General features: G+C 50.1%; 1 protein-coding gene across 1 annotated transcript in view; it reads left to right on the forward strand.

Moving 5' to 3' along the window:
* The first annotated feature begins 1468 nt into the window (after positions 1-1468).
* Positions 1469-22985, forward strand: part of CRY2 (cryptochrome circadian regulator 2) — a 31857-nt gene continuing 10340 nt past the window's right edge. Inside the window, exons 1-10 of the mRNA XM_069471273.1 lie at positions 1469-1702; positions 9465-9573; positions 11925-12067; positions 13694-13878; positions 14603-14691; positions 19988-20128; positions 21250-21561; positions 21768-21919; positions 22041-22243; positions 22548-22640. Of these exons, the coding sequence (XP_069327374.1) occupies positions 1485-1702; positions 9465-9573; positions 11925-12067; positions 13694-13878; positions 14603-14691; positions 19988-20128; positions 21250-21561; positions 21768-21919; positions 22041-22243; positions 22548-22640 (1645 nt within the window). The 5' untranslated portion in view covers positions 1469-1484. The remainder of the gene's footprint in view (positions 1703-9464; positions 9574-11924; positions 12068-13693; positions 13879-14602; positions 14692-19987; positions 20129-21249; positions 21562-21767; positions 21920-22040; positions 22244-22547; positions 22641-22985) is intronic.

Here is a 22985-nt window from a genome sequence, read left to right on the forward strand (position 1 = left end):
AACAAAAAAAAAAAGAAGCAAAAAATAAGATGGGGCACTATGCAGGCTGGGACTAGACAGCAAGGAGGTGACATCTATACTGAGCAGTGACACAGGGCAAACTGGAGTTAGAAAGGGGTGGGGTGGGGAGTGTGATCTAGGCTGAGAGAACAGCTTGTGCAAAACCCTGGAAATGAGAGACTAGGATTGCAGTGATGCTCTGGTTTAGATAGTGGTGCCAATTAATGCCACTATACTGCCGACTAAATTGCTAAATACTTTCATTGCTCATCCCCAAGTTCGGGAAGAGTTCCAAGCATGGACTCAACCTACAGCCAAATTGAAACAGACTGTTCTCCACCTGATAACCCCAAAGCTCTAGCCTGACTAGGCCATCTTAGCCCACCCTCAACACTTTGTTTCTGGTGTTTGTAGCATCTCCTGCCAATTAGTCAGTCAACCAGCAAGCCTTGTGCTAAGCTCCAGAAGAATAAAAGGGCTCCACCTGGCTCCCCAAAGGTGACATGGGGACAGTGTCCTCCACATCCCTGAATCCCACCCAGAATCCAGTACAGTGCTTAGCACACAATGGAACCCCATAGACTAAAAGAAAATAAATTCATCTGAAAGCATAATTATTACCTCAACCAAGTCCTCCACATTCCCAGTCCCTCTCAAACTGTCTAGCGCTGCATATCAGGGCACTCCTCCCCCATCCTTAGGCTCTGCCATTTGGAAATGCCAAGATCTCAGCATAAAGAGGATAGCTTCGTGGATAAAAGCGAAAGTTTCAAAATCAGAATAATCTAAGTGGAATCCTCTTATAGCGTTATTATATGGAGCAAGTCACTCAACCCGCAGCACCCTCCATTTTCTTCATCTGTAAAATGAGAGCAATTGCTCTTTCATTGGGTTTGTTGAATGAATGTAACTGGGCTGAGTTGAGAGTAGTAAGTAAACAAGACAGTCTACGTAAGGAGATTATCGTATTGCTTAGCATATAAAATGCACTCAGTAAATGGCAGCTATAGTAGAATGATACAGATGATGTAACAGAGCGAGGGAGATGATGATGGTGATACAGGAAGACCTGGTTGTCAGTCTTGTAAGTCATTGGCTGGAGCCACAGCAACCCCCGCCAGCCCAGGCAGCTTCTTCCAGAAGCAGGCCCTGAACAAGATGCGTGTAAGAGATCCGCTGTCTCTTAAGACTCGGCCCATGCCCGGACCTCGGCCGGGAGCGCCAACCTGCGTCACTTTCCCCGCCTGTTCGTTCCACCCTCGCGAGCCGACACACGGCGGGAACGTGAGGGGGCGGGGCCGGATCCAGCGCAGCTGGGCCAATTGAGCGGCGGGAGGCGCCCAGCCAATGGTAGAGGCGCTTCAGGGCCCTAGGGGCAGGGCTACGGAGAACAGCGGCGGCGTCATAGGTCACTGGGCGGGCTGTGGGCGGAGCCCGGGGCTCCGACGGGGCGGAGTGGTGGTGGCCAAGCAGTCAGGGCGGCGATGGCGACGGCTGTGGCGACCGCGGCGGCGGCGGCGGCCCCGGCACCGGCGACCAGCGCGGACGGCGCCTCCTCAGTGCACTGGTTCCGCAAAGGGCTGCGGCTCCACGACAACCCGGCGCTGCTGGCGGCCGTGCGCGGGGCGCGCTGCGTGCGCTGCGTTTACATCCTCGACCCGTGGTTCGCGGCCTCCTCCTCAGTCGGAATCAACCGATGGAGGTGAGGGGGGCCCGGGGCGGGGTCGCGGGGCAGAGAGACGTAGCCAGGACCCTTGGGGCAACCGGCAAATAGCCCGGTCCCTCCAGCCCCGAGGCTCCGGCCGGGGGGAGGTGGGGCCGGGGGACGGAGTGGGCTCTCCAGAGGGGAGAAGCCGGGACCGGGGAAGTAATTAGTCATCGTATTAATGCCCTGGGTGGGCCAGGGCTCAGCCTCCGACAAAGCGCTTTCGCACTGTGTGTTATCCCATTTGAGCCTTACAACATGCCTGTGGGACAGAGATCGTGATCCTCACTGTACAGACGAGACTCTTGAGCACTGGAGACGCGAAGTTGACTTGCCCAAGCACTTGCAGCCAGTGAGTGGCAGAATGGGACTTCTGGTCCAGGGCCCTTAGGATTGTACTCAGGGAGGGGAGGAAAGGAGATATTGCGGTGTGAGGGCATGGACGAGTTTCTGCTCGCGTTCTTCAAGTGAAGAGCCCATTGCTGGCTCTGGAAGGTCATCCCTAAGCCTCTGGTTTTGTTTGAATACGCCCTATCACTCATCCTGGCTTCTCTCCAACCAGACTGCCCTGCCACTGGAGGTGTCTAGAGACCCTGGCTTAGCACTAGATGAGGCCTTCTCCCCTATGTTATAGGTAAAGACTCCAAGGGCATCTTCAGGTAGAGGCACTTTGTGTCCAAAGCACCAGAGCTGTACTTAACCCATTTTGGAAAATCCCCTCAGCAGCTATGACCTTGCTAGAAAAATAAAAAGGAACCAAAGTATCATCCTGTTCTGCTTCTCCTGAGATGATCTGAAAGGACGATTGCACCGTTATGGATTAGACTTTTATGAACTGATGTGCTAAGGTTGGGGAGTAGGAAAGCTGTGATATCAAGGGCCCCTCTTTGATGAGTCCCAGGAGAGGGAGTCAACATGTTCATGGGAAAGGATTAACAGGTAGTTGGGGTATTTTCTCTGTGAGCTGTATTCAAACGAAAGAGTTTTGAGACATTGTGTACCCATCACTCTTTAAAACACCTAGCAGCAGTCATTTGGTTTGTTTACATTGTTCTGGGGGATGTTTGCTTGTGGCCTTGTTGCACCGATAGGCAGGGTTATTTCCAGGATACCAGGGCTCTCAGCACACCATTCTTTTCTCTCCAGGGTGTGTGCCCTGCTAAGAGAATGAGTGCTTCTAGCAGTGGGGCTATTACAATAAATGCCTCCCCCCCACCCTATTATATGGTGGATACAACTAAAGATAGTCCTGTGGAGAGCCTGCCCACACTGTTTTCAGGCTGCTCTGTTGCTCTGTCTCTGCTCCAGTTTCTATAGATAGGAGTTGGGTTTGACAAACATCCTCAAATGACCATCCCTAGTGTGGACATTAAGCCAAGCGTCAGAGTTTGTCCCCTCCTTATGACAGTGTGCCATTTGGAGCAGAGTAAATAGAATCGAGCTACCTGCTTGTTACATTGTCACAAAGGAGTTTCTTCTTTTATTGGGTTTTGGGGGACATTGCATAGGACTGCCTACTCCTTTGTGCTAGTGGGGATTAAAAATCAACAGCAAAATCTCTGTTGCTGATTAAACTCCAATTTGCTAGGAGCTAGGTGTTCATGGATTTTTGTGGGTCACCCTTTGTGACTGTGCTTTCAAGTGAGTGAAGGAGAAAAGGAATGTGGCAGCTCAGACACCTGAGTCAAATCCCGAAGTCAGAGGCTGTGTAGGAATGCTGGTATTGAGTGATTATTTAATGAGTGCCTAATACCTGCCAGGCACCGTGCTAGGTACTGCTAGGGGTACAGCAGTGAACAAATAGATAAGTGTCTGTGCTCTTAGAACTCCTGGAGCCTACATTTTAGTGGAGGAAGACAGGTAAACAACCATAATTTAGTAGAATAAAGTGCTATTAAAAAAAAATAAAATAGGGGAATGAACTAGAGTGATGATTCTCAGTTGTGGCTGCACGTTGGAATTACCCAAGGATCTTTAAAAGGTCCCAAAGCTCCCTTCCCCCCAGTTCTGTTTGAATTGTTCTGGGTTATGGCCTGGGCACTAGGGTTTTTAATGCTCTCATTGCAGCTAAGCTTGAGAAACACTGGGCTAGGGAACCATAGCTGTGAACCGAGCAACCTGGGAAATGTGTTGCGTGCATTGGCGGGAAGTCTAATTAGCATTGGCATTCAGAAGAAAGAGGTGAAATAACACAAAACAGATCGAATATGATACCTGCATCTGGACCTGGAAACAGACACACTCCTTCCACCCCCACCATTCTCCTTGCTTCCTGGATGGATCAGGAGCAGAGCTGCATATGGTTTTGTGCACATGGTTAGACACAGAGGGGAGTGCTGGAGCCAGCCATACCTCGGCATAATTACAGTGTGTGTAATCTTCCGGTGGCTGTTTCTGGATCCTGGGAGTGGCCTGGGAGAATTGTGCTGCAGCATAACGTCCTGGCTCTGCAAATGCTTGAGTTGCTGCCTCTGAGAAGCCTCCCTAGGAAGGGTGGGGGCCATCTGCGAGGGGGGGATCAAAATCTGTCATCTCTATTACCTTCCTGCCTCGCCTACACTGACTCCCACACAGTTTCTTTCTGTGGATGAAATCAGATGAAAATAACCATGAATGGCACTTTCTAATAGTAAAAAAGGACTGAGAAAGGCCACCAAGAAATGTGTATATTCATCTGCACAGGAGAAGGCTAGCATACTTCTTGCTTTGGCGGTAGTGGGAGGTTTGTGGCTCAGTGTAGCTATATGAGCCTCAGGACTTTTTTTTTCCAAGCACCAATTGACTAAGCCCTCACCTATGTTACTAGCCCCCATTCCCCAAATTTGCTGCATCTAGAAGGAAGTACTATAGCAAGAACCAAAACAAAAGGAAGATGTGAGCAGCTTCTAGATTTTAAAACGGGTGCTCAACATAGGCCCTTGCAGTTTTTAATTACCTTTCTCTCCCTCCTGCAACTTAGGTAGCTGTTCGCCACAGTTCTGTTTAAATCATTTTAACCCTAATTCTGTGCTGCACCTCTTTCTGGTGCTTCTGGAACAAAGAGATTTGGTAGAAATAAAATATGTTCTTTCTCAGCCCATTTCTCTCAGAATTAATAAATAAAGTAAATTGGGAACTCCCCAGGATGCCTAGTGAGAGCAAATGTATCTTTTCCCAAATGCTGGCAGCGAAACACTATTGGGCTATCAACATAGGCAGTTCTTCCCTGGAACTTGGTCAGCAAGAAGAGGGTTGAGAACTGTAGTCTACTAGTGGGGACATTTGAGTTTCTCTGAGCTCTTCACACTGTACCTGAGTGAGGTGTTTTACTGTTCTGCGGCCAGGGAAATGTTTCCGTTTGCCCAGAAGGGGTGACAACCTTCTTCATCTTTCTCTTTGAAATTAGGAAAAAGATAATTTATTTTACTTAAGAATTTAATGAGTATTTAATATCTAAATATGTGAGTATTTCTAAGTATCATTCGGATACTTAGATCTCAGTATGTGAATGGTATTTAGAAATAAATTTCTGCCATGGATTATGGGTTTAGGTTATCCATTTCTATGGGTCTTAAGCTCTTTTAATTACTTAGGAGAAATTAACTTCTATTAATATCCCATGTAGCCAGTCTGTGCCAAGCCAATGGTATTATCATTATGGTTAGATAACCTTGGCTTGAAGCAGAGGATCTTGGTCAAGAGCAGTCTGGACCCAAAAGAAGAGTTCACTGTCGTCCTCCCTCCCCCATTAACAACAATAATATATTCCTCAACGCAGAATCTGCCATCCCTAGAGAAGGCCTTCCCTAAATATAAGTACTTAACTAAAGGATCTGCCTGTTTTATTCCAAAGAGCTAGCCTCATGGAGTCGCTGAATTACAGAGTCCTCTGTGTATTTTTGGAAATCCCAATTTGGTGTTCTCCAGTTCTGTCTGCCTCTGGCTCCAGCACATTTATGTAATGTAATTCAGTTGCACGTGTTATCTAATCCAAAGGGTGAGCTTTGCTCAGACAGGACCATGTGCTCTGAATTTTGGCCATGTGAGCTCAGCTTGGAGCTCCAAGGGTGAGGTGCCAGCCTCCAACATCACCAGTTTCCTTTAGAGTCCCCTCAGTGGAGGAAAGAGAAATTGGCCATGGGCAGAGGAGGGCTCTAAGGGAACGCAGAAGGCCCAGAGTTCTCTCTGGTGAAAGAATGCATACACCTGCCCCAGTTACCACTTGCCCAGTGGCAGCACTGCTCCGCACCTGGCAGGCCTCAAAGATGGTGCCATGGCGGTGGTTTCCCTTTCTCTGGCTGCCTGGAGGCTGGAGATACGGGAGCCCTCCTCACACCTCCTGCCTGTTGCCTCCTGCGGGACTGTCCTGAGCCCTTCCTTCCCAGAGGAGCCCTGTAGGGCTTGAGTCGGGAGGGAAGTTGGAATTAGCAGAGCATTTCTAGAAGGCCCAAGAGGAGGCAGAAACCCGGATCTCCAAGAGGGAAAGTTTAATAGAAACAAATTAGAAGTAAAGAAAGAAAACTTGTAAACAGAGGCTAGAAGTAAAGTTCAATTTTCTGAAGTAGGGCTTCTGAAACTTTATTGTCCAAACGAATCACCAGGGATCTTGTTAAAAATATAGATTCTGATCTTGGAGGTATGGATTGGAGCCTGAGAGTCTGCATTTCTTCAGGCTCCTGGGTGATTCACAGCCACACTCAGAGGAGCAAAGATATGGCAGCAGAGGTGTTGGCCTTTGAGTTGGGCTGTGATGCTCCCTAAAGGCTGAGCCTGCGCAACATGACCTCGTGCAGAGGCCGCTTGTGAGAAGCAGTGGATTCTGGTGGTTAAGAATGAACACGCTGAGCCAGATAAATTGCCTGGGTTTGAATTCTGGCTGCTTATTAGATATATGATGTTGGACAAGTTACTAAATCTCTCTATGCCTCAGTTTCCTCATCTGTAAAATGGGAATGATAATAGTACCTACTTCATAGGGCTGTTTAAGAATTAAATGAGGTCATGTATGTAAAACACATAGAATAGTGCCTGGTTCATTGTAAATGCTCGTTAAATGTTAGTTGTTGCCATTATCATCATCATTATTATGATTTAGTTGCTGGGTTCAGAGTTGGGCCTTCTGCTTCCTGCCTCAGCTATAGACATCTCTTTTTTTTTTTTTTTTTTGAGTCAGAGTGTCGCTTTGTTGCCCTGGCTAGAGTGAGTGCCGTGGCGTCACCCTAGCTTACAGCAACCTCAAACTCCTGGGCTTAAGCGATCCTACTGCCTCAGCATCCCGAGTAGCTAGGACTACAGGCATGCGCCACCATGCCCGGCTAATTTTTTCTATATATATTTTAGTTGGCCAGATAATTTCTTTCTATTTTTAGTAGAGACGGGGTCTCGCTCTTGCTCAGGCTGGTCTCGAACTCCTGACCTTGAGCGATCCACCCGCCTCGGCCTCCCAGAGTGCTAGGATTACAGGAGTGAGCCACCGTGCCCGGCCTAGACATCTCTTGTGAAAGAAGAAAAGAGCTCTCATAGAATTATCTGTACTTTAGAGATGCTGCAAGGAATCTCTCCTTTTAGTAAATGAGGTCTAAAAATAAAGTTCTGTAGAAGGCAGATTGCTACATGTTCTGGAACCTAGATTTGATGCGCATTTCAGCCTTATTTATAGCTTCAAATCAAAGTCCTATGCAGCCTGGTGGACCGTAAAGGAAGAGGCCCCCAAAGCACATGACAAGAATATTCCTGGGAGCTGCAGATGGAGGACCCTCTGTCCTGGGGTTGTGGCATTTAAATCACTGCAGTTATCTCTAGTCATTCCACCTGGCAGGGCCCGGGTTTCAGGTGGCTTAAGGCTATTTGCATGGATCTCTCTTATTTTCCTTCTGGAATAGTGGTGAGGCCTGGGGGAGGTCACTGGGCAGCTCCTCGGTCCTTTTCTGAGGGTGTCAGTTTTTCAAAAACAGAAATTCACAGAGGTGGAGCTTTTGGTTTGCATAAAGCAGCATTCAACCTGTCAGAGTCTCCTATCCCAAGTCCTCAGTCTCTTGCACGCTCTTTAGCTAACATGGTATTTTGGCCTAAGCCCAGGGTTCAGCCCGTGCTGGAGTGTGGGTCCGTGGCATTGGCCGTGGGAGTGTGTCAGGTTGTGTATGTCAGAGGCAGCAGTGGGGGGTGGTTCTAGTTGGCAGCCTGGGAATAGGTGCTGCTTTTGTGAGCCTCCAGGAGTGGGGAATGTGACCTGCTGCAGAGGAGGCACAGGGTTTCATTGTGCTCAAAATAAAACCTGGTGATTCCTATTGTTGACAGAGAGGAAAGATGCTGGGCAAGGGTGGGTGATGCCAAGGGGTAGAGAGCAGGTGCCTCGGAGGGGTCTGTGATGTATGCAGGCCGACCTGTCAGGGCTTGGTTCCTGAAGAGGAAGATAAGGATGTCAGTGGATCACCTGTGGTCAGGTTGGTGTTGGAGAAAGAGATTCCAAAGTCATGAGGCCCTGTGGAATCTTGGCCCCTGGAGCAGTGTTGGCATGCCACTAAACGTCCTTAGAAATGGGGCACAGAGAAGAAAATATGAGTTTCAGAGTCTGACCAACCTAGGTTCCTATCCCAACTTTGTCTCTTAACAACCGTGGTTTTAGGCAAATTAATTAACCTCTTAGTGTCTGTATTTCCTCGTCTATAAAATGAGGGTAATATAATACTCTTTCCTTCAAAATGTGTTGACAGAATTAAATGAGAAAATACACTTTAGAAGCATGCTAGGTTGATCCATAATCACATTAATAACCTTAGAAGGGGAGGACACTTTTTACTGTGTACCCTTTTGTCACTGGAACTTTGAACCTCATGACTAGTTACCTGGTTATAATGTTAATTTAACTTGAAAATGAAACAGGAAGGCACTCAGCAGGCGTTCCTTTCCCTTCCCTTTCCCCTGGTGATCAGCTTTCCTGCGGGAGTGCTTGCATATCTGTCATCTCCCGCCCCCACCTCAACCCCCACCCCCGCAGGCAAGCAAGGATCTCTAACAGGAAGTGCCTTCCAAGGCCTTCTTGGGCTGAGAACCTGGTTACCAGAGCCCTGGAGAGGGAGCCACCTGCCAAAGCTCTGGGGACCCAGGGCCTAGCACAGGCTGGGGGGCTGTGGCAGCCGAAACGCTTGCGGTCCAAGGCACGAATACAGAAAGGCAAGGAGTTTGTTGGCCCAGAGTAAGTAGGGTTTTCCAGGCTGTGGCAGTCTTGTTCCTCTGCTAATGGCACCATGATGCTTCCCACACAGAATCACCTGTTTTCCAGGTGACTCCCATTTGGCTCGCACAGTAGCCTCGTGCTGGACAGATATTTACACCCAGCCCCAGAGGCTGACGGAAGTAAGTGGCTTGCTTCTGGTCACATAGAAACGCAACACTAGAAATAGCTCACACTTATCCCATGATCTCTGTGTGCCAGGCACTGTGCTAAGTATTTTTCTTGTATTATTTGATTTTCTTTTCTTAGCAATTCTATGAGATAGGTACTAACATCAACTCCATATTACAGATGAGAAAACAGGCTGAAGAGGTTAAGTTACTGCCTAAAGTCACACAGCTAGTAAGTGGCAAGGCCAGGGTTTCAACCGAGGCAGCACCAATCCACTCCCATTTCATTCCTAGGCTAGAACTCAGGCCTCTCCAGTCCTGGTGCTCGTTGTGCCACTTTTTGCCATAAACAGTGAGCAAGTTTTTCCTGCTTTGCTAGGAAAGAGAGCTACTCTTTGTTATGTTGTCACTAACAAGGCCGGTGTGGACTCTGCAGGTTCCTACTTCAGTCTCTGGAAGATCTGGACACAAGTTTAAGGAAACTGAACTCCCGCCTCTTTGTCGTCCGGGGACAGCCAGCCGATGTGTTCCCAAGGCTTTTCAAGGTAAGTGTGTAGGGCCCCAGAGAAGAGAGCGAGACTCTGCTCCTAGGATTTCCCCACAGAGTGAATGAGATGAAATTCCGACTGACGGAATGGAAATATCAGAGCTGGTCTGGCCGTTGCTAGAGAAATTGGGAGCAGAGGCGGCCGGACAGCTTGCCTTTGGAATGGAAACTGTGTTAAGGAAAAAATTCTGTGAAACCTCTGTCTTGTTGGAAAGTTCCCAGCTCAGTCCAGACACAGAATGTAGTAAGTCATTCCACCCCGGATGTCACTGGCTTCCTTAGATGCTTTCTTGGCTCAAACTAGCAAGATTTGTTAGGACTCCTCCTATGCCAAGACTTTGAGGGTGGGGTTTCATGTTTAGCAAGGGGCGTTTTCCGTCCTGCTTTGCTCTGCTTGTTGGGACAAAAGCCTTTCTGAGGGAGCTTCCCTGTTTCCTCTCTGGTGAATGATTGATGAAATTCTTCATTTGGGAACCACGTAAGTTTCCGTCTGCAGTATTGGGGGGCCAGTCCACTTCTCCCTTAACCCCTTTAAAAAGCATGTTTTAAGGCCAGATAGAGGCAAAAGTCCTCAGGGACAAAGGGCTCTAGGACAGAATCCCTTCGTCCTCAGCAGCATGCAGTGTGTCTGTGCCCCTTTCCACCCCACTCTGAGACAGGAGGAAAAGTCTCCTGTCAAGGCAAACAGCTTAGTAAATACGTCATCATTCAGCTCCCTCCCCACACCCCCACACATATAATTGCACATGCATGTACAAATCACACAATACTAGTAATTGCTAACATTCACTGAGGGCTGCCTATGAGTCAAGCCCTGTTCCAAGTGCTTGTTTATATCAACTCACTTATTCCTCACAGCAGCCCTAAGAGGTGGGTACTGCTATCCTCAGTTTACAAGTGAGGAAACAATAACTTGCCCATGGACGTGAAGCTAATAAGTGGTGGTCTTGGATTCTCTGACCCCAGACCCCCTTAACCACCATACCATATAAATGTGTTTGCCTCTCTCCTCGTCCACATTGCCCCTTCTCTCCCGAGTAGTTCAGACGCCAGCCCAGTTAGAGCCCAGAGATATAGGTAGGTGATCCATTCAGTCGTCCATTGTGTATGTTGAGTTTCTTCTAGGTACTAGGCCTCACACTAGGTAGTAGGGTAATGGTGATAAAAGAGACAGCATGGTTTCTGCTCTAGGAGTTCACACTAACAGGGGAAAGAGGCAAGTAATGGGAAGCTTCCTTGCCGTATAATGGATGCTGTGATGGAAAAAGAACAAGGGGCAGGAGGATCATATTGAAGGAGGAGGTCAAGGAAGGCTTGTTGGAGAAAGTGTCATTTAATAATACTGTTACTATTGTTCCCAGGGTTACTATGAGTATTTAACAATCTCATCTACATGAGCTGCTAAGCATGGTACCTGGCTTGTAGTAAGGGCTCAATCAATATTTAATGTTACTGTCCTCTCACTAGCCCTGCTACAGACCCACCTCCCAGGCAGGGCTGAGTCAGGACCAGAACAGCTTGTGCATCGTCTGGTCCAGGACATTTGCCCCTGAGATTCAGAGCTTTAGGCTTTGATTAGAATGTGTTTTTCTTCTTGCTGGTTTCATGCTCTAGGGCTTTCTGTGAGTCATCTGTACAACTTGTCACTGGCCAGCTTGCTGGAAGATCCTGAAATTCCTACCAGAAATAACTAAAGATTTAGAAAAGAATTCGCTTCTTTTCAACATGCAGAATTCCCTTCTTTTCAACATGCAGCCCTCTGGTCAGTTTTCTCTGACCTCTAGACTAAGGATCACTCCTCCTTCCCTGACTCTCTGAGAGCTGGAGTCTATTAGCTCTGTTTGCTACTGGCCTCCAGAGTGTTGCTGTGGAAACCATTAAGACACTTCACATAGCACAAGTCTGCCAAGAAAACTAGGCCACAAGTCTGCAGGGCTGCAAGGAGCTCTGAGAAAAGCTTGTTGAGCAAGCGAGAGGCGGTCCTATCCCCCGCTGTCTCCACCAGTGAGTCAGTGCCTCTTTCTGGGACTGGGGGTCCCCTGGGAGCATTGTATTTATAGCCTCCTGCTGCATTCTCCTACCTCAAGGACACAGCAAGTGCACAAGGCCACCTACCTTTCTCCTGATGCCGCTGTTACCGTGCTATTGACCTCACCTCACTGGTCTGCCCTCCTCAAATTTTCTGAGCCTCAGATTGTTTGCTTTCCAGCTCCGATCACTGTCCCTAGTTTGTTCTGCTGCCCATCTGACAAGTCCCTGAACTGGCTCTACTCCCTCCCAAGAAAGAGTACCCAGCTTCCCCCTCTTCCCCAAACACAGGGTTGAGCATAACAGATTTTCTCCCTGCAGGAATGGGGAGTGACACGCTTGACTTTTGAATATGACTCTGAGCCCTTTGGGAAAGAACGGGATGCAGCCATCATGAAGATGGCCAAGGAGGCTGGTGTGGAGGTGGTGACCGAGAACTCGCACACCCTCTATGACCTGGACAGGTAAGAGGTGGGCCCCAGGGGTCAGGTTCCCGCTTGGGAAGAGTAGTGATTTGGGCCCCTGCTGAGCAGAACTCAGGGAGGTTCCACAATAGGACCACCTGGCTCATGAAGTAAGGCATTTTCTAGAAGCTAGAAGAGAATGGGCCAGAGCTGGAACCTCCAGGACAGATCACAAAGGGCTTTACCCGATTTGGGTGGCAAAGAGGCTTATTAGGCCCAAGGCGTGGAAGCAGTGAGGCTCCTCACTCAGGATCTTCCTGGACCTGCTCCTAATATGATCCAGTCCCATCTGTGCCTCATGCTCCCACCTCCATCTGCTCCTCCACAGCTGCCCCCTGGCCTCAGTGGACCCAGTCTGTTACCCTCCAACAGACTTCTGTTCTCACAGGCCCAGTTTCCGTAGCTAAGATCAGCCCCCGGCCCCCGTGGCTATCTGGGTTTCCAGGCCACGCGTTTCAGTGTTGCTTAGGGGGCTCTAGAGAGCTCTGCAGGGAGCGCATAACTGCAGAGGCGTCTCCTCCCCTGGTGACAGGCCTCTGTGCTTTCAGAGAGTCTAGAAGGAAACCCTCTCCTCCCCTTCCCTGCCGGAGCTGTCACCTTCCTGCTCTGCTGCTGCCAAGCCAGCAGCCGCCACTCTCCACCCCCACTCCCCAACCCAGTTACCAGGAAGCCGGGTCACACAGCTGTGCACGTGAGCCAGCCCTCAGGAGGAGAGGCTGGGTGTGGAGTTCCTCCTCCTGCCACGTGCCAGAGGAGTGGGGAGGTACTGCAGAGGCAGCAGCCAACCTTATATCTCCACTAATGGAGACAGCGAGAGAGAACAAACTGAAAAATGAACTCACCCAGCCAGCTGGGTCTTGCGTAAGCTGCTTCTTGGCCAACAAGAGCCTGGTGGGGGTAGTACGGAGCCAGGAATCTGTCTTCATGCCATCCCAACTCATCCTTTTATAAATAGCCTCAATTCTCTTCTTACCTTCTTATATTAACATCTTTCCTGCTTGCACGAGTGCAGTTACGTTTCCCCTGCTCATGAAAAATACTTTATAAACTGCAAGACACTATTTAAGTATTAGTTTTTGCCAGAACTCCAGCCTCAGTCTCTGATTTAGGGAGGATAGGCTGTCCTCCACCTCTTTATTCTAATAAATGGAGGCTAAGAAGGGGATGATTTTCCAAGAAAAGATGTGTTTGTGGCTCTTATCAAAGAACATCCTCCAAGGCCCCTGCTGAGGGAGAGGCCTGCGTGGATTCCTGCGGCTTAAACAGATAGACCAAGTGCTGAGAAGGCTAGTGGGGGTTTTTCTGTGATTAGAAAGATATGGTCAGTCTCTGTCTTTAGGCGGCTCCACATCGGCACCAGGGAACCTGGACTTGAGTCCCAGCTTTGGCCCTGCCTTGCTCCATTGCCTGAGGCACCTGCTCCAGCTCCCTGGGCTTCATTTTCCCTCTCGGTAAAATGGAGATGCAGCCTCCCTTGCCCCCTCCTTTCCACGCAGGGGTGGGACCCCTGCCTGGATAACGAAAGCCACCCGCAAAGCCTTCAGAGTCTGGGCTCTTTTTTGGGTGGGTGGGGACCAGAAACAAAGGGCCTTGTTAGTGACACTAGCTGTGCTTTGGGCTCCCCAGGATCATTGAGCTGAATGGGCAGAAGCCACCCCTGACCTACAAGCGCTTTCAGGCCATCATCAGTCGCATGGAGCTGCCCAAGAAGCCAGTGGGCTCAGTGACCAGCCAGCAGATGGAGAGCTGCAGGGCTGAGATCCAGGAGAACCACGACGAAACCTATGGTGTACCCTCCCTGGAGGAGCTGGGTGGGTGCTTCCTGCCAAGCCTCTAATGCTGCCGCTTTCCTTTGTGTGAAGAAATTTAGTGGGGTTTGTTCTTCTTTGCCAAAGTAACGCATGTTATTATAGGAAGATTAGAAATAACCATCACTATTGTGCCACGACCCAGAGATAACCACTATTCATTTTGGGCTGTGTCCTTCCCATCTTTTTCCTATTCATACTCAGGTATATAATCTTCTGTTTCTAGTCTGCACCTCTATTTTTGCACTTTCCCCTCTCAGACAACATAAGCACTGTTTAGTGCAGGCATCAGTGGGCTTCTCAACACCAGGACAACTGATATTGCTTCTGTTGAAAGGATCTGTCGGCCCCTCAGGTTACTGACTACACCCTTTCTCCCCTCCCCCTTCCTTCCCTCTACCCTCGGTCTTTGATCTGAACAAAACTAGCCTTTCTTACCTGAAAAACCACACTTGTTGCCAACTAATCTGAAAGTGAGAAGTCCAGGATTTTTCTCACCTGGAATGATGAGGGGCTGGGATGGGGAAGGCAAGGGAAAGGAGAGAAAATAGTGGTGGTGGGAAGAGAACCAGGGTGACCTAGAAAATGCTAAAACTTTAAGGATTATCTCATCCCCAGTAGCGCCCAAAACACTATGGTTCAGTTCTCACAAAGTTCAAAGAACAGACTAATGCGTCAGGACTTGCTGCGCTGTCTCCGTTCCTGTGACCTGCTCTTCCTCCTGTAGGGTTCCCCACTGAAGGACTTGGCCCAGCTGTCTGGCAAGGAGGAGAGACAGAAGCTCTGGCCCGCCTGGATAAGCACTTGGAACGGAAGGTATGGGCCCCGTTTCTGGGGCAGAATTGTGATGCTGGCACCCGTACAGCAGGGGATACAGGCCAGGTTCATGTGCCTTAGTACCTCTTCACTCACGCTGGTTGAAAAATGGGAAATCCTGATGGCAGTAACAACAAAAACAGCAGCAATAATAGCAGCTGCCATTTAGAGACTGCTTACCATGTGGTGGTCGCTGGGCTGAGCATTTGTGGGTTAAGCACCTGGTATTATTTCCTTTCATCTTTCCAGCAGCCCCACAGGGTGGGTATTAAGCCTCTCTATTTTATAGATTGCAAACTTGAGGCTTGGGGAGGTTAAGTAACTTGCCTGAGGTCACACAGTAAGTACAGGTTGAACATCCCTCATCCAAAGTGCTTGGGACCAGAAGTGTTTTGGAATTCGAATTTTTGGATTAGGGATGCCCAACCCATAATAGAGGGGGAGACATTATTCTGCATGATTCTAGAGCTTATGCGACATTGCTTTTCTTTCTCCCCTGGTCAGTAAAGTCTGTAAGATTAATTATTTTGTATTGGTGTGTCCCCGCCACCTTTTGCTGGGTCTCCTCCAGGGCATTGATTTCCATTTGCACCGAGGCAGAGAGAAAATGGCCCACCTCTCAGTGCAGGGGGAATTGGCAAGGGAAAGGAAAGAGGCCCAGGCCCCAGAGGCACTCCTCAACAGCGTCACATGTCCCTCGCCACCCTGTGACCAGAGGAGCAGAGAAGCTTCTCAGAACAGAGAACAGTCCGTTCCTAGTTTCCTGCCCCCTGCAGCTGGTTTATAAAAATCCCAACTTTTTCTGCTCCTGCTCAGATGGCCAGGCATGTTGCCTAGCAGCCAGATGATAACAATGGAACAAGGAGGCCAAGGCAGGCCCACTTGGGAAGAATGTTTTCCCAGCCCTGGGGGCACCTAGCCAGCAACTAAGGCCCAGCAGCCTTGATGTTCCCATCTGGGCGTTACCATCAGCCAGTGCCAAAAGCAAGCCCCAGACCTGAAAGGACAAGACCCATTGTCAAGAGCCATGAGGGGACCAGCTGTCTCTGTCCACATGAGAGCTTTACCCAGAGATTCTTGTGCACGTTTGGAGACAAAGGCTGGGCCAAGGAGACAGAGGGTGGAGATGACAAATGGGATGACAGGAGTGGAATGAGACTTAAGCATGTAAAGAGCTAACCTGTTGCCCTGTGGCTTAGTTTCTATCACTTTGCCGAGGAGCTCCTGACTTGGTGATCTCAGGGGCACACCCCCGGAGGACCCCTTCTCCCAAGGACTCTTATGTCTTGGACCCATTCAGACCCAGCGGTAGCCAGAAGAAATACTGTGCCCTACACATTTGGGAGAACAGAAGGTGCCAGATGGACAGGAGTTGAACCTGATTCAGGAGATTTGTTTTAACTTCTTCAGTTCTCCAAATCTGAAATGAGCAGCTACTCTTGCCAGGATATTCTAGTTACTAGAAAGACTGCCAAGCAAGACAGGCGTGGAGTGTCTCTCCAGAAGCATGGTCTGCTGGAGATGATGGACATCAAGGAATTAGAGATGTCCTAAGGGTCACGAAAGGAGAGGTTCTGAGGGTTATGGGAGTGAAGAGCATGAGGATTATATCAATCAGTTCTTGCTTGCAAACTGGCTTTTGGAAAAAGCTGGCTTTTAACCCACATAGCCAAGAGTCTAAGGTGTAGCCTTCAAGCGCAGCCAGACTCAAGTGTCCAAAGAATGCCATCAGGAATGCATTCTCCATCTCTCAGCTCTGCTTTCTTCTGGGTGATTTCATTCTCAGGCAGGCTTTTCCTGAGCAGTGGCAGAGGTCGCCACCACCAGCTCATGTGTAATCTGTTTAGCAACACCAGAGGAAGGTGCTGCCTCTCTTCCAAAACCTTGAGGAAAAGTTTCAAGGAGGCTTTCCATTGGCCTGGCTTGGGTCACGTGACTGTCCCTGACTCAATCACTATGACCGGGGATGGGGGTGCCTTCCCTGGCCAGACTTCCATCGTGAGCCCACTCCCAGAGTTGGAAAGTGAGTTTATCTCTACTTTACCCACTCGGACTAAGATTAGGGAAGGCCAGTTCTCCACAAGAAATGTAGATGCTGTTACCAAAAACGGGGGAGGCAAGCTATATGATCTTTACCACTGGGTTCCCCAATAACAGATGAGGGCAGAGCGCAGCCATTTTGCTATAAAAGTATTCTGATTATTAAATGAAAAGGGAATGACGGAATTAGAATACCACGGTTTTACAGCCCCCGGTGATGACACATTATGCGTTAATGACTGCCAACACTATAAAGAGAGACAAGCGGAATGTGACCCCTGTAGTCTTGCCAAGGGATCAATTTGCAGGCCACGCACAGGACAGAGGAAGTTGTTGAACTGCACCTTGAGCAGCAAAATCCAGACTGTGGGAATCTGGACAAGTCAAATGGCCTGGATTCTTCTACAGAAAAATGGAAAGAAAAAGAAAGAAATGTCAGGAAATGTATAGATTAAAAGAAACTTAAGTAACATCTGAAAATTTTTAAATGACCAGGACTAAACTGTAGTGCCTAGGGATGCACTTTTGGGTGGGGGGAAAAAAAGCTGCTACTTAAAAATACAAGGATTAACTGTGAGAAAATAAAACCCTCCCTTATAAACACATTTTGCCAAAATAGGAAACTGGAAACATTTCAAAAATGCAGGAAGTGATTATTATAAAAGTCGGGGTAGGGGTTACTTACGGGGCGAGGTGGGGACTGTTGCTGGGATGAGCACATGGACAGACTTCTGAGGTGGCTGACAGAGTTCTCTTTCTTGACTTTTGGTGGTGGTCGCACGGGGGTTTGCCTTAGAAGAATTCATTAAGCTACACATTTATGTGATTTTCTGTCTGTGTTTCATTTAAAATAAAAATATTTTTAAAAAGAGTGTAGCAAGGGTATGTGCAGGCAAAAACACCTGGTGTCTGTCTGTTAGAGGCACTTAACCTAAGACCTCAGGGTTACCTGCTGAAGAGGTGGCCTTTAGGGTGAGAGTTGAAGGAAAAGTCACAGTAGCCAGGCGAAGGGGAGGAGAAAGACAGCGCATTCCAGGCAAAGAGAGCTGCTTGTGCAAAGGCTAGTGAGAGCAGGGTGCTGAAAGAGGGGTGGCAGAGACAAGCTGGAAGGTGTGGGTGCTTGTGAGCCATGTAAGCCCTCGTGAAGATTTGGGACTCTGTCCTCAGAGCAGCAGGAAGCCCAGTGCACATGTTATCATGAGGGACGGGCATCTTTTAATCACCCTGGTCCTGGTGTGGAGAATGGATTAAGAGATGCAGGGAGGCCCATCTGGAGGCGGTCACAGTTGTCCAGTCTGGATATGACCCCAGCCTGAGCCAGGTGGCAGTAGGGAATGGAAAGAAAAGGACAGATTTAAGAAATATTTGGGCAGTAGAATTAACAGGACTCGGGGGGAGGAGGCAAAGGGTGATGGCCAGGCTTGAGCCTTAGGCGTCTAGGTAGATGGCAGTGCATTTGCGGAGGCAGAGAAGCCAACAGAAGGGTGCATTTAAATAAAAGAGCACATCACCCTTGAGGTGCCTGGAAGGCAGCCGAGTGGGGATCTCTAGCAGGCAGCTGGGTGGCGTGATCTGGGCCAGAGCTATGGCCACGGTGCTTGTCTGCGAAGAGGTGCAATAGGAGCCATGGGAGGGGATGAGCTCGCCCAGGAGCACAGTAGAGTAGAGGACCTAGGACAGAGCCCTGGGCCAACATTTAAGGGGTGAGTAGAGGAGGTGGAGCTGGTGAAAGACCCAGAGTGGCCAGCCTGCCAAGAGGAGTCATAGAGGCCAAAGGAGTCAAGGGACCAGCAGAGCGGCCAGCAGGGTGCAGTGCTGCTGAGACGTCCAAAATACAAGGACAGAAAATGCCTGCAAGAGTCAGTGGCTCAGAATTCATGAGATACTCTGGCAGGAGCCAGCGAGGTGGAGTGGGGAAGGCAGAAACCAGACCAGGGCGGGCCAGCAGCTGGAAGTGGGGGAGGCAGTTAGAGAGAGGACAGCTGTGAAGTAGGAAAGAGGACCCGAGTGTGGAGGTCACAGGGTTACCAGGAGTACTTTGTTTTTGTTTTATTTTGTTGTGTTTGCAAAGAGAAATGAAATCATTTTTCCCATGGTCTTGGAGTGAAAACCGTAGAGAGAAGCTGAACGTGCAAGAAAAGGAAGAGGGGAGGACTCCAGAGCAGGTGGCGGCCTTGGCCTTGGGCAGGGTCACAGGAGGGGAGGAGGAAGAGGGATAAGTGTGGGTGCAGGTGAGTGTGTGGATTCCCTGGCTGAAAGTGGAGGTGTTTCCCACCTGATGGCTTCTGTTTCATTTGCCATAAGGAAGGAATGTCATCTGCGGAAGGGCCGTGGGGAAGTGTGGATCGGGAGGTCTGAGGAAGGTGTAAAGTATGTGCAACGGTCATCGTGGTAAGCGCAAGAGGGTGTTAGGAGTTAAGAAGGAGAAAATAGTTATTAGATAGAGTGGAAAGAGGCTGGAATCTGCAGTCGGAAGCCCACGTTCCCCAGCGCTGTCTGTTACCATCCCTGTATCCCCAAGAGAGTCACAGAACCCTTTGAGCTTGAGTTTCTTATTTTCAAAAGGAGGTAATGATACGTGCTGCCTCGGAAGATTGTTAAGATCAAATGCGAGAATGCATAGAACAGCAAGTCGGGAAAGTAAAGCACTCTGCCAGCAGCTACTGTGACAAAACAGGACCAGTAATATATGACAAATGGCCCCAGAAATGAATGGCCCGTTCCTGGTCCCCAGGAATGAGTTGGGAGTTTCCTCCTTCCTCAGCTGCTGCTGAACAACAGTGCGAAGTCCCTGGTGTCCATGATGCCACAGCAACCTCAGGGGCCCCTGGTGAATGGAACAGAGACTGGGAGAGGAATTTTTTTTCTTTAAAAAAATTTTTCTTCTGTATAATTGTAGAGTTTGTTCAACGCTTTCAGGATTTCTTCATGCCTCATTTTTTTTTAATCCCCAGGAGATGGGAAATTTTGTTCTTATTTAATAGACAAGCAGCTGAGGGACTTAATACCTTGTTCACAACCATACCACAAACTAAAGAGCAAAGTCAGGGCGAGGACGTGGCCTTGGTGTTTGACCTGGTGGTGATTCTGTCTCAAAATCAGCTGCCAGGAAGGAGTGGGACGAGCACGGCGTTCAAGTCCTGGCTCTGTGGCTTTCTGTTAAGTGACCTTAGGCAGATTCCTTAACCAGTGCCTTGGTTTTTTTCCTCTGTAACATCCGGGCCTTTCCTTTCGTCACCTTCCCTTTCCATTCCAGGCCTGGGTTGCCAACTATGAGAGACCCCGGATGAACGCCAACTCCCTGCTGGCCAGCCCCACGGGCCTCAGTCCCTACCTGCGCTTTGGGTGCCTCTCCTGCCGCCTCTTCTACTACCGCCTATGGGACCTGTATAAGAAGGTGAGAGCAACACACCTGCCCCAGTGGCAGCCAAGTGGACCAGAACCTTCTGAGCCTGTCAGTCGCCCTGAAAAGGGCCCTTCCCCCTGGACCTGGGGCTGGGGGTCCGGGCTGTGGATCCTGGAGGTGCCTAAGTGTGCAGATAGTCCAGAGGAAGTGGGGAAGGGTCAGCATCCAAGAGGGGCAGAGCCGAGCGGAATCACTGAGCAAAATGAAACCCAGATTATCGTGTAGAGTGGGACAGGCAGAAAAGCAGTTCTTGGCTGTGACCCTAGAGCTGGCAAATCTACTGGCAGCAGGCGGATGGGGGTGAGGTCCCCAGGGTAGGAGGCAGGGACGGTGAGGCTGGAGCCAGTGCGAAGCTGACAAGCACAGCTGTCCTCGCTGGAACTGTGTCCAGAACATTTAAAAAGGGAGCCCAGGAGCAGCAATTGCCCGTCACTGTTGGGGGAAGTGGTCCGGAGGGGCACACGCAGGGCTGTGCCATATGGATAAGAGGCACATAAGCCTGTGTCAGGTGTCCCCAGAAGGACAGAGGGCAGCATAGCCAGCTTTCGGAGTCATCAGATCATCCTATGTCTGTGTTTTTTAATGTTATTTCCCCATCCTTGCCAATATCAGGATTTTGTGGCATGAGGTAGCTTTGCCAGTTGGGTGGGTAATCTTGGGATTTTAGGAACATCATTATTTGCTTGGAGGCCTCTCTGTTAAGTCCCTCATGGCCTCAGATCCAGCCTGTTGTATGTAACTTATTTAACCCAAAGCTAGACTGAGCGTTGTTTATGCGCACTGATAGGAAAACTCCCTTCGACTTAATGGGAGCTGGAGCTGCACGGGGAGCCCTGAGGACAAGGAGCACGACCAGCCTTGGGGAGTTTGATTCCCAATGCAGAGTCCTGCAGTGATGTCCCTTCCTGCTGCTGGCTCTCCACAGCTATTCTGACTGCTCAGAGCAGCCACACAGCACAGGCAGGGCCTGGGTGTTGAGCCTGCAGGCACACTGTGCCACTTCTAGGGGAGTCCCTCCACATGTCTCCAGATACCTTTGGGGGAGAGACCCCAGAGACGTCATGCTGAGGGCTGGGCAAGTGTTGGTACTCATGTGCTACCTCCACCCTCAGGTGAAGCGGAACAGCACGCCCCCTCTCTCCCTATTTGGGCAACTTCTATGGCGGGAGTTCTTCTACACGGCGGCCACCAACAACCCCAGGTTTGACCGCATGGAGGGGAACCCCATCTGCATCCAGATCCCCTGGGACCGCAACCCTGAGGCCCTGGCCAAGTGGGCTGAGGGCAAGACAGGCTTCCCTTGGATTGACGCCATCATGACCCAACTGAGGCAGGAGGGCTGGATCCACCACCTGGCCCGGCACGCCGTGGCCTGCTTCCTCACCCGCGGGGACCTCTGGGTCAGCTGGGAGAGCGGGGTCCGGGTGAGTGCTCTCTCAGTGGGAAGCTGGCAGCCCCCCTCTAGGTTGGGGGATGGGGTGGGATCCCTGGGTCTAGGAGATCCCCTCCAAATCCTCCATGGCTTGCCCTTGCCAGCAGGGCCTTGGCTGCTTGGGGCACTGTGGTGACTTGGGGGCAGAACCGTGACAGTAGGTCTCCAGGAGGCTGATTGTCCCCTGTCCTCATCTAGGTATTTGATGAGCTGCTCCTGGACGCGGATTTCAGCGTGAATTCGGGCAGCTGGATGTGGCTGTCCTGCAGTGCTTTCTTCCAGCAGTTCTTCCACTGCTACTGCCCTGTGGGCTTCGGCCGCCGTACGGACCCCAGTGGAGACTACATCAGGTGAGGATGCAGACCAGGCTCCCTGGCCTGTGACCACTGTGGCCTCCTAGGGTGGGATACCCTTGGCCCTCTGAAGGAGGGTCTAGGTATGCTGACGAGTCATCTGGTGTGTATATTTTAGGCGATACCTGCCCAAATTGAAAGGGTTCCCTTCTCGATACATCTATGAGCCCTGGAATGCCCCAGAGTCGATTCAGAAGGCAGCCAAGTGCATCATTGGTGTGGACTACCCACGGCCCATCGTCAACCATGCCGAGACCAGCCGGCTCAACATTGAACGAATGAAGCAGATTTACCAGCAGCTGTCACGCTACCGGGGACTCTGTAAGGAGCCACTAGCCACTACCCCCTCCCACCATCTCTTAGCTCACCGAAGGGAAGGGCAGCATCTGCAGACTCGGAGGGGATAGACTGATTACTGCTATCCAGGCTGTTAAGTTGACTTGACTTCCCGGGGCACCGGACACCACAGGCTGGGCTGGAATGGACCTCCCTGAGCGGTTGGGGCAGTGGGAGGAGATGGAACCTCGGTGTCATGGTCCTGCCCTCCCCACCTTGTGTCTTCCTGCCCTGCAGCTCTCAGCAGTCCTGTGAGACTGCATTTTGAGTGCTCCCGCCTCTCTCCCAGGTCTGCTGGCATCTGTCCCTTCCTGCGTAGAAGACCTCAGTCACCCCGTGGCAGAGCCCAGCTCGAGCCAGGCTGGGAGCATGAGCAGTACAGGTGAGCAGCAGCAGCTGGCCTTCCGTGGCCTCCCACGGCCTGTGCCACCCCTTCAGTCATTCATGCTGAGGCCAAGTGGAGTCCTTGCCTGATGGAGCTTATGTTACACCTGGGGCAGCCAGATAGTAAAGAAACCAAGTGAGGTCATTTCAGATAACAAGTGCTTTGGGGGAAAATAAAATCAAGTGTCTTGATAGAGAGGAGCTGGGGAAAGAAGGCCTCCTTTGGGTCACGGGAGATTGGAGCAGTCAGGGGACACATCCCCTTTGAGCAGAGACCCACATAATGAGCAGGAACCCGCCCTTCCAAGAACTGGGAAAAGAGCATTCCAGGCAAAGGGAATAA

This window comes from Eulemur rufifrons, chromosome 6 (genome assembly GCF_041146395.1).
Source record: "Eulemur rufifrons isolate Redbay chromosome 6, OSU_ERuf_1, whole genome shotgun sequence".
Lineage (NCBI taxonomy): Eukaryota > Metazoa > Chordata > Mammalia > Primates > Lemuridae > Eulemur > Eulemur rufifrons.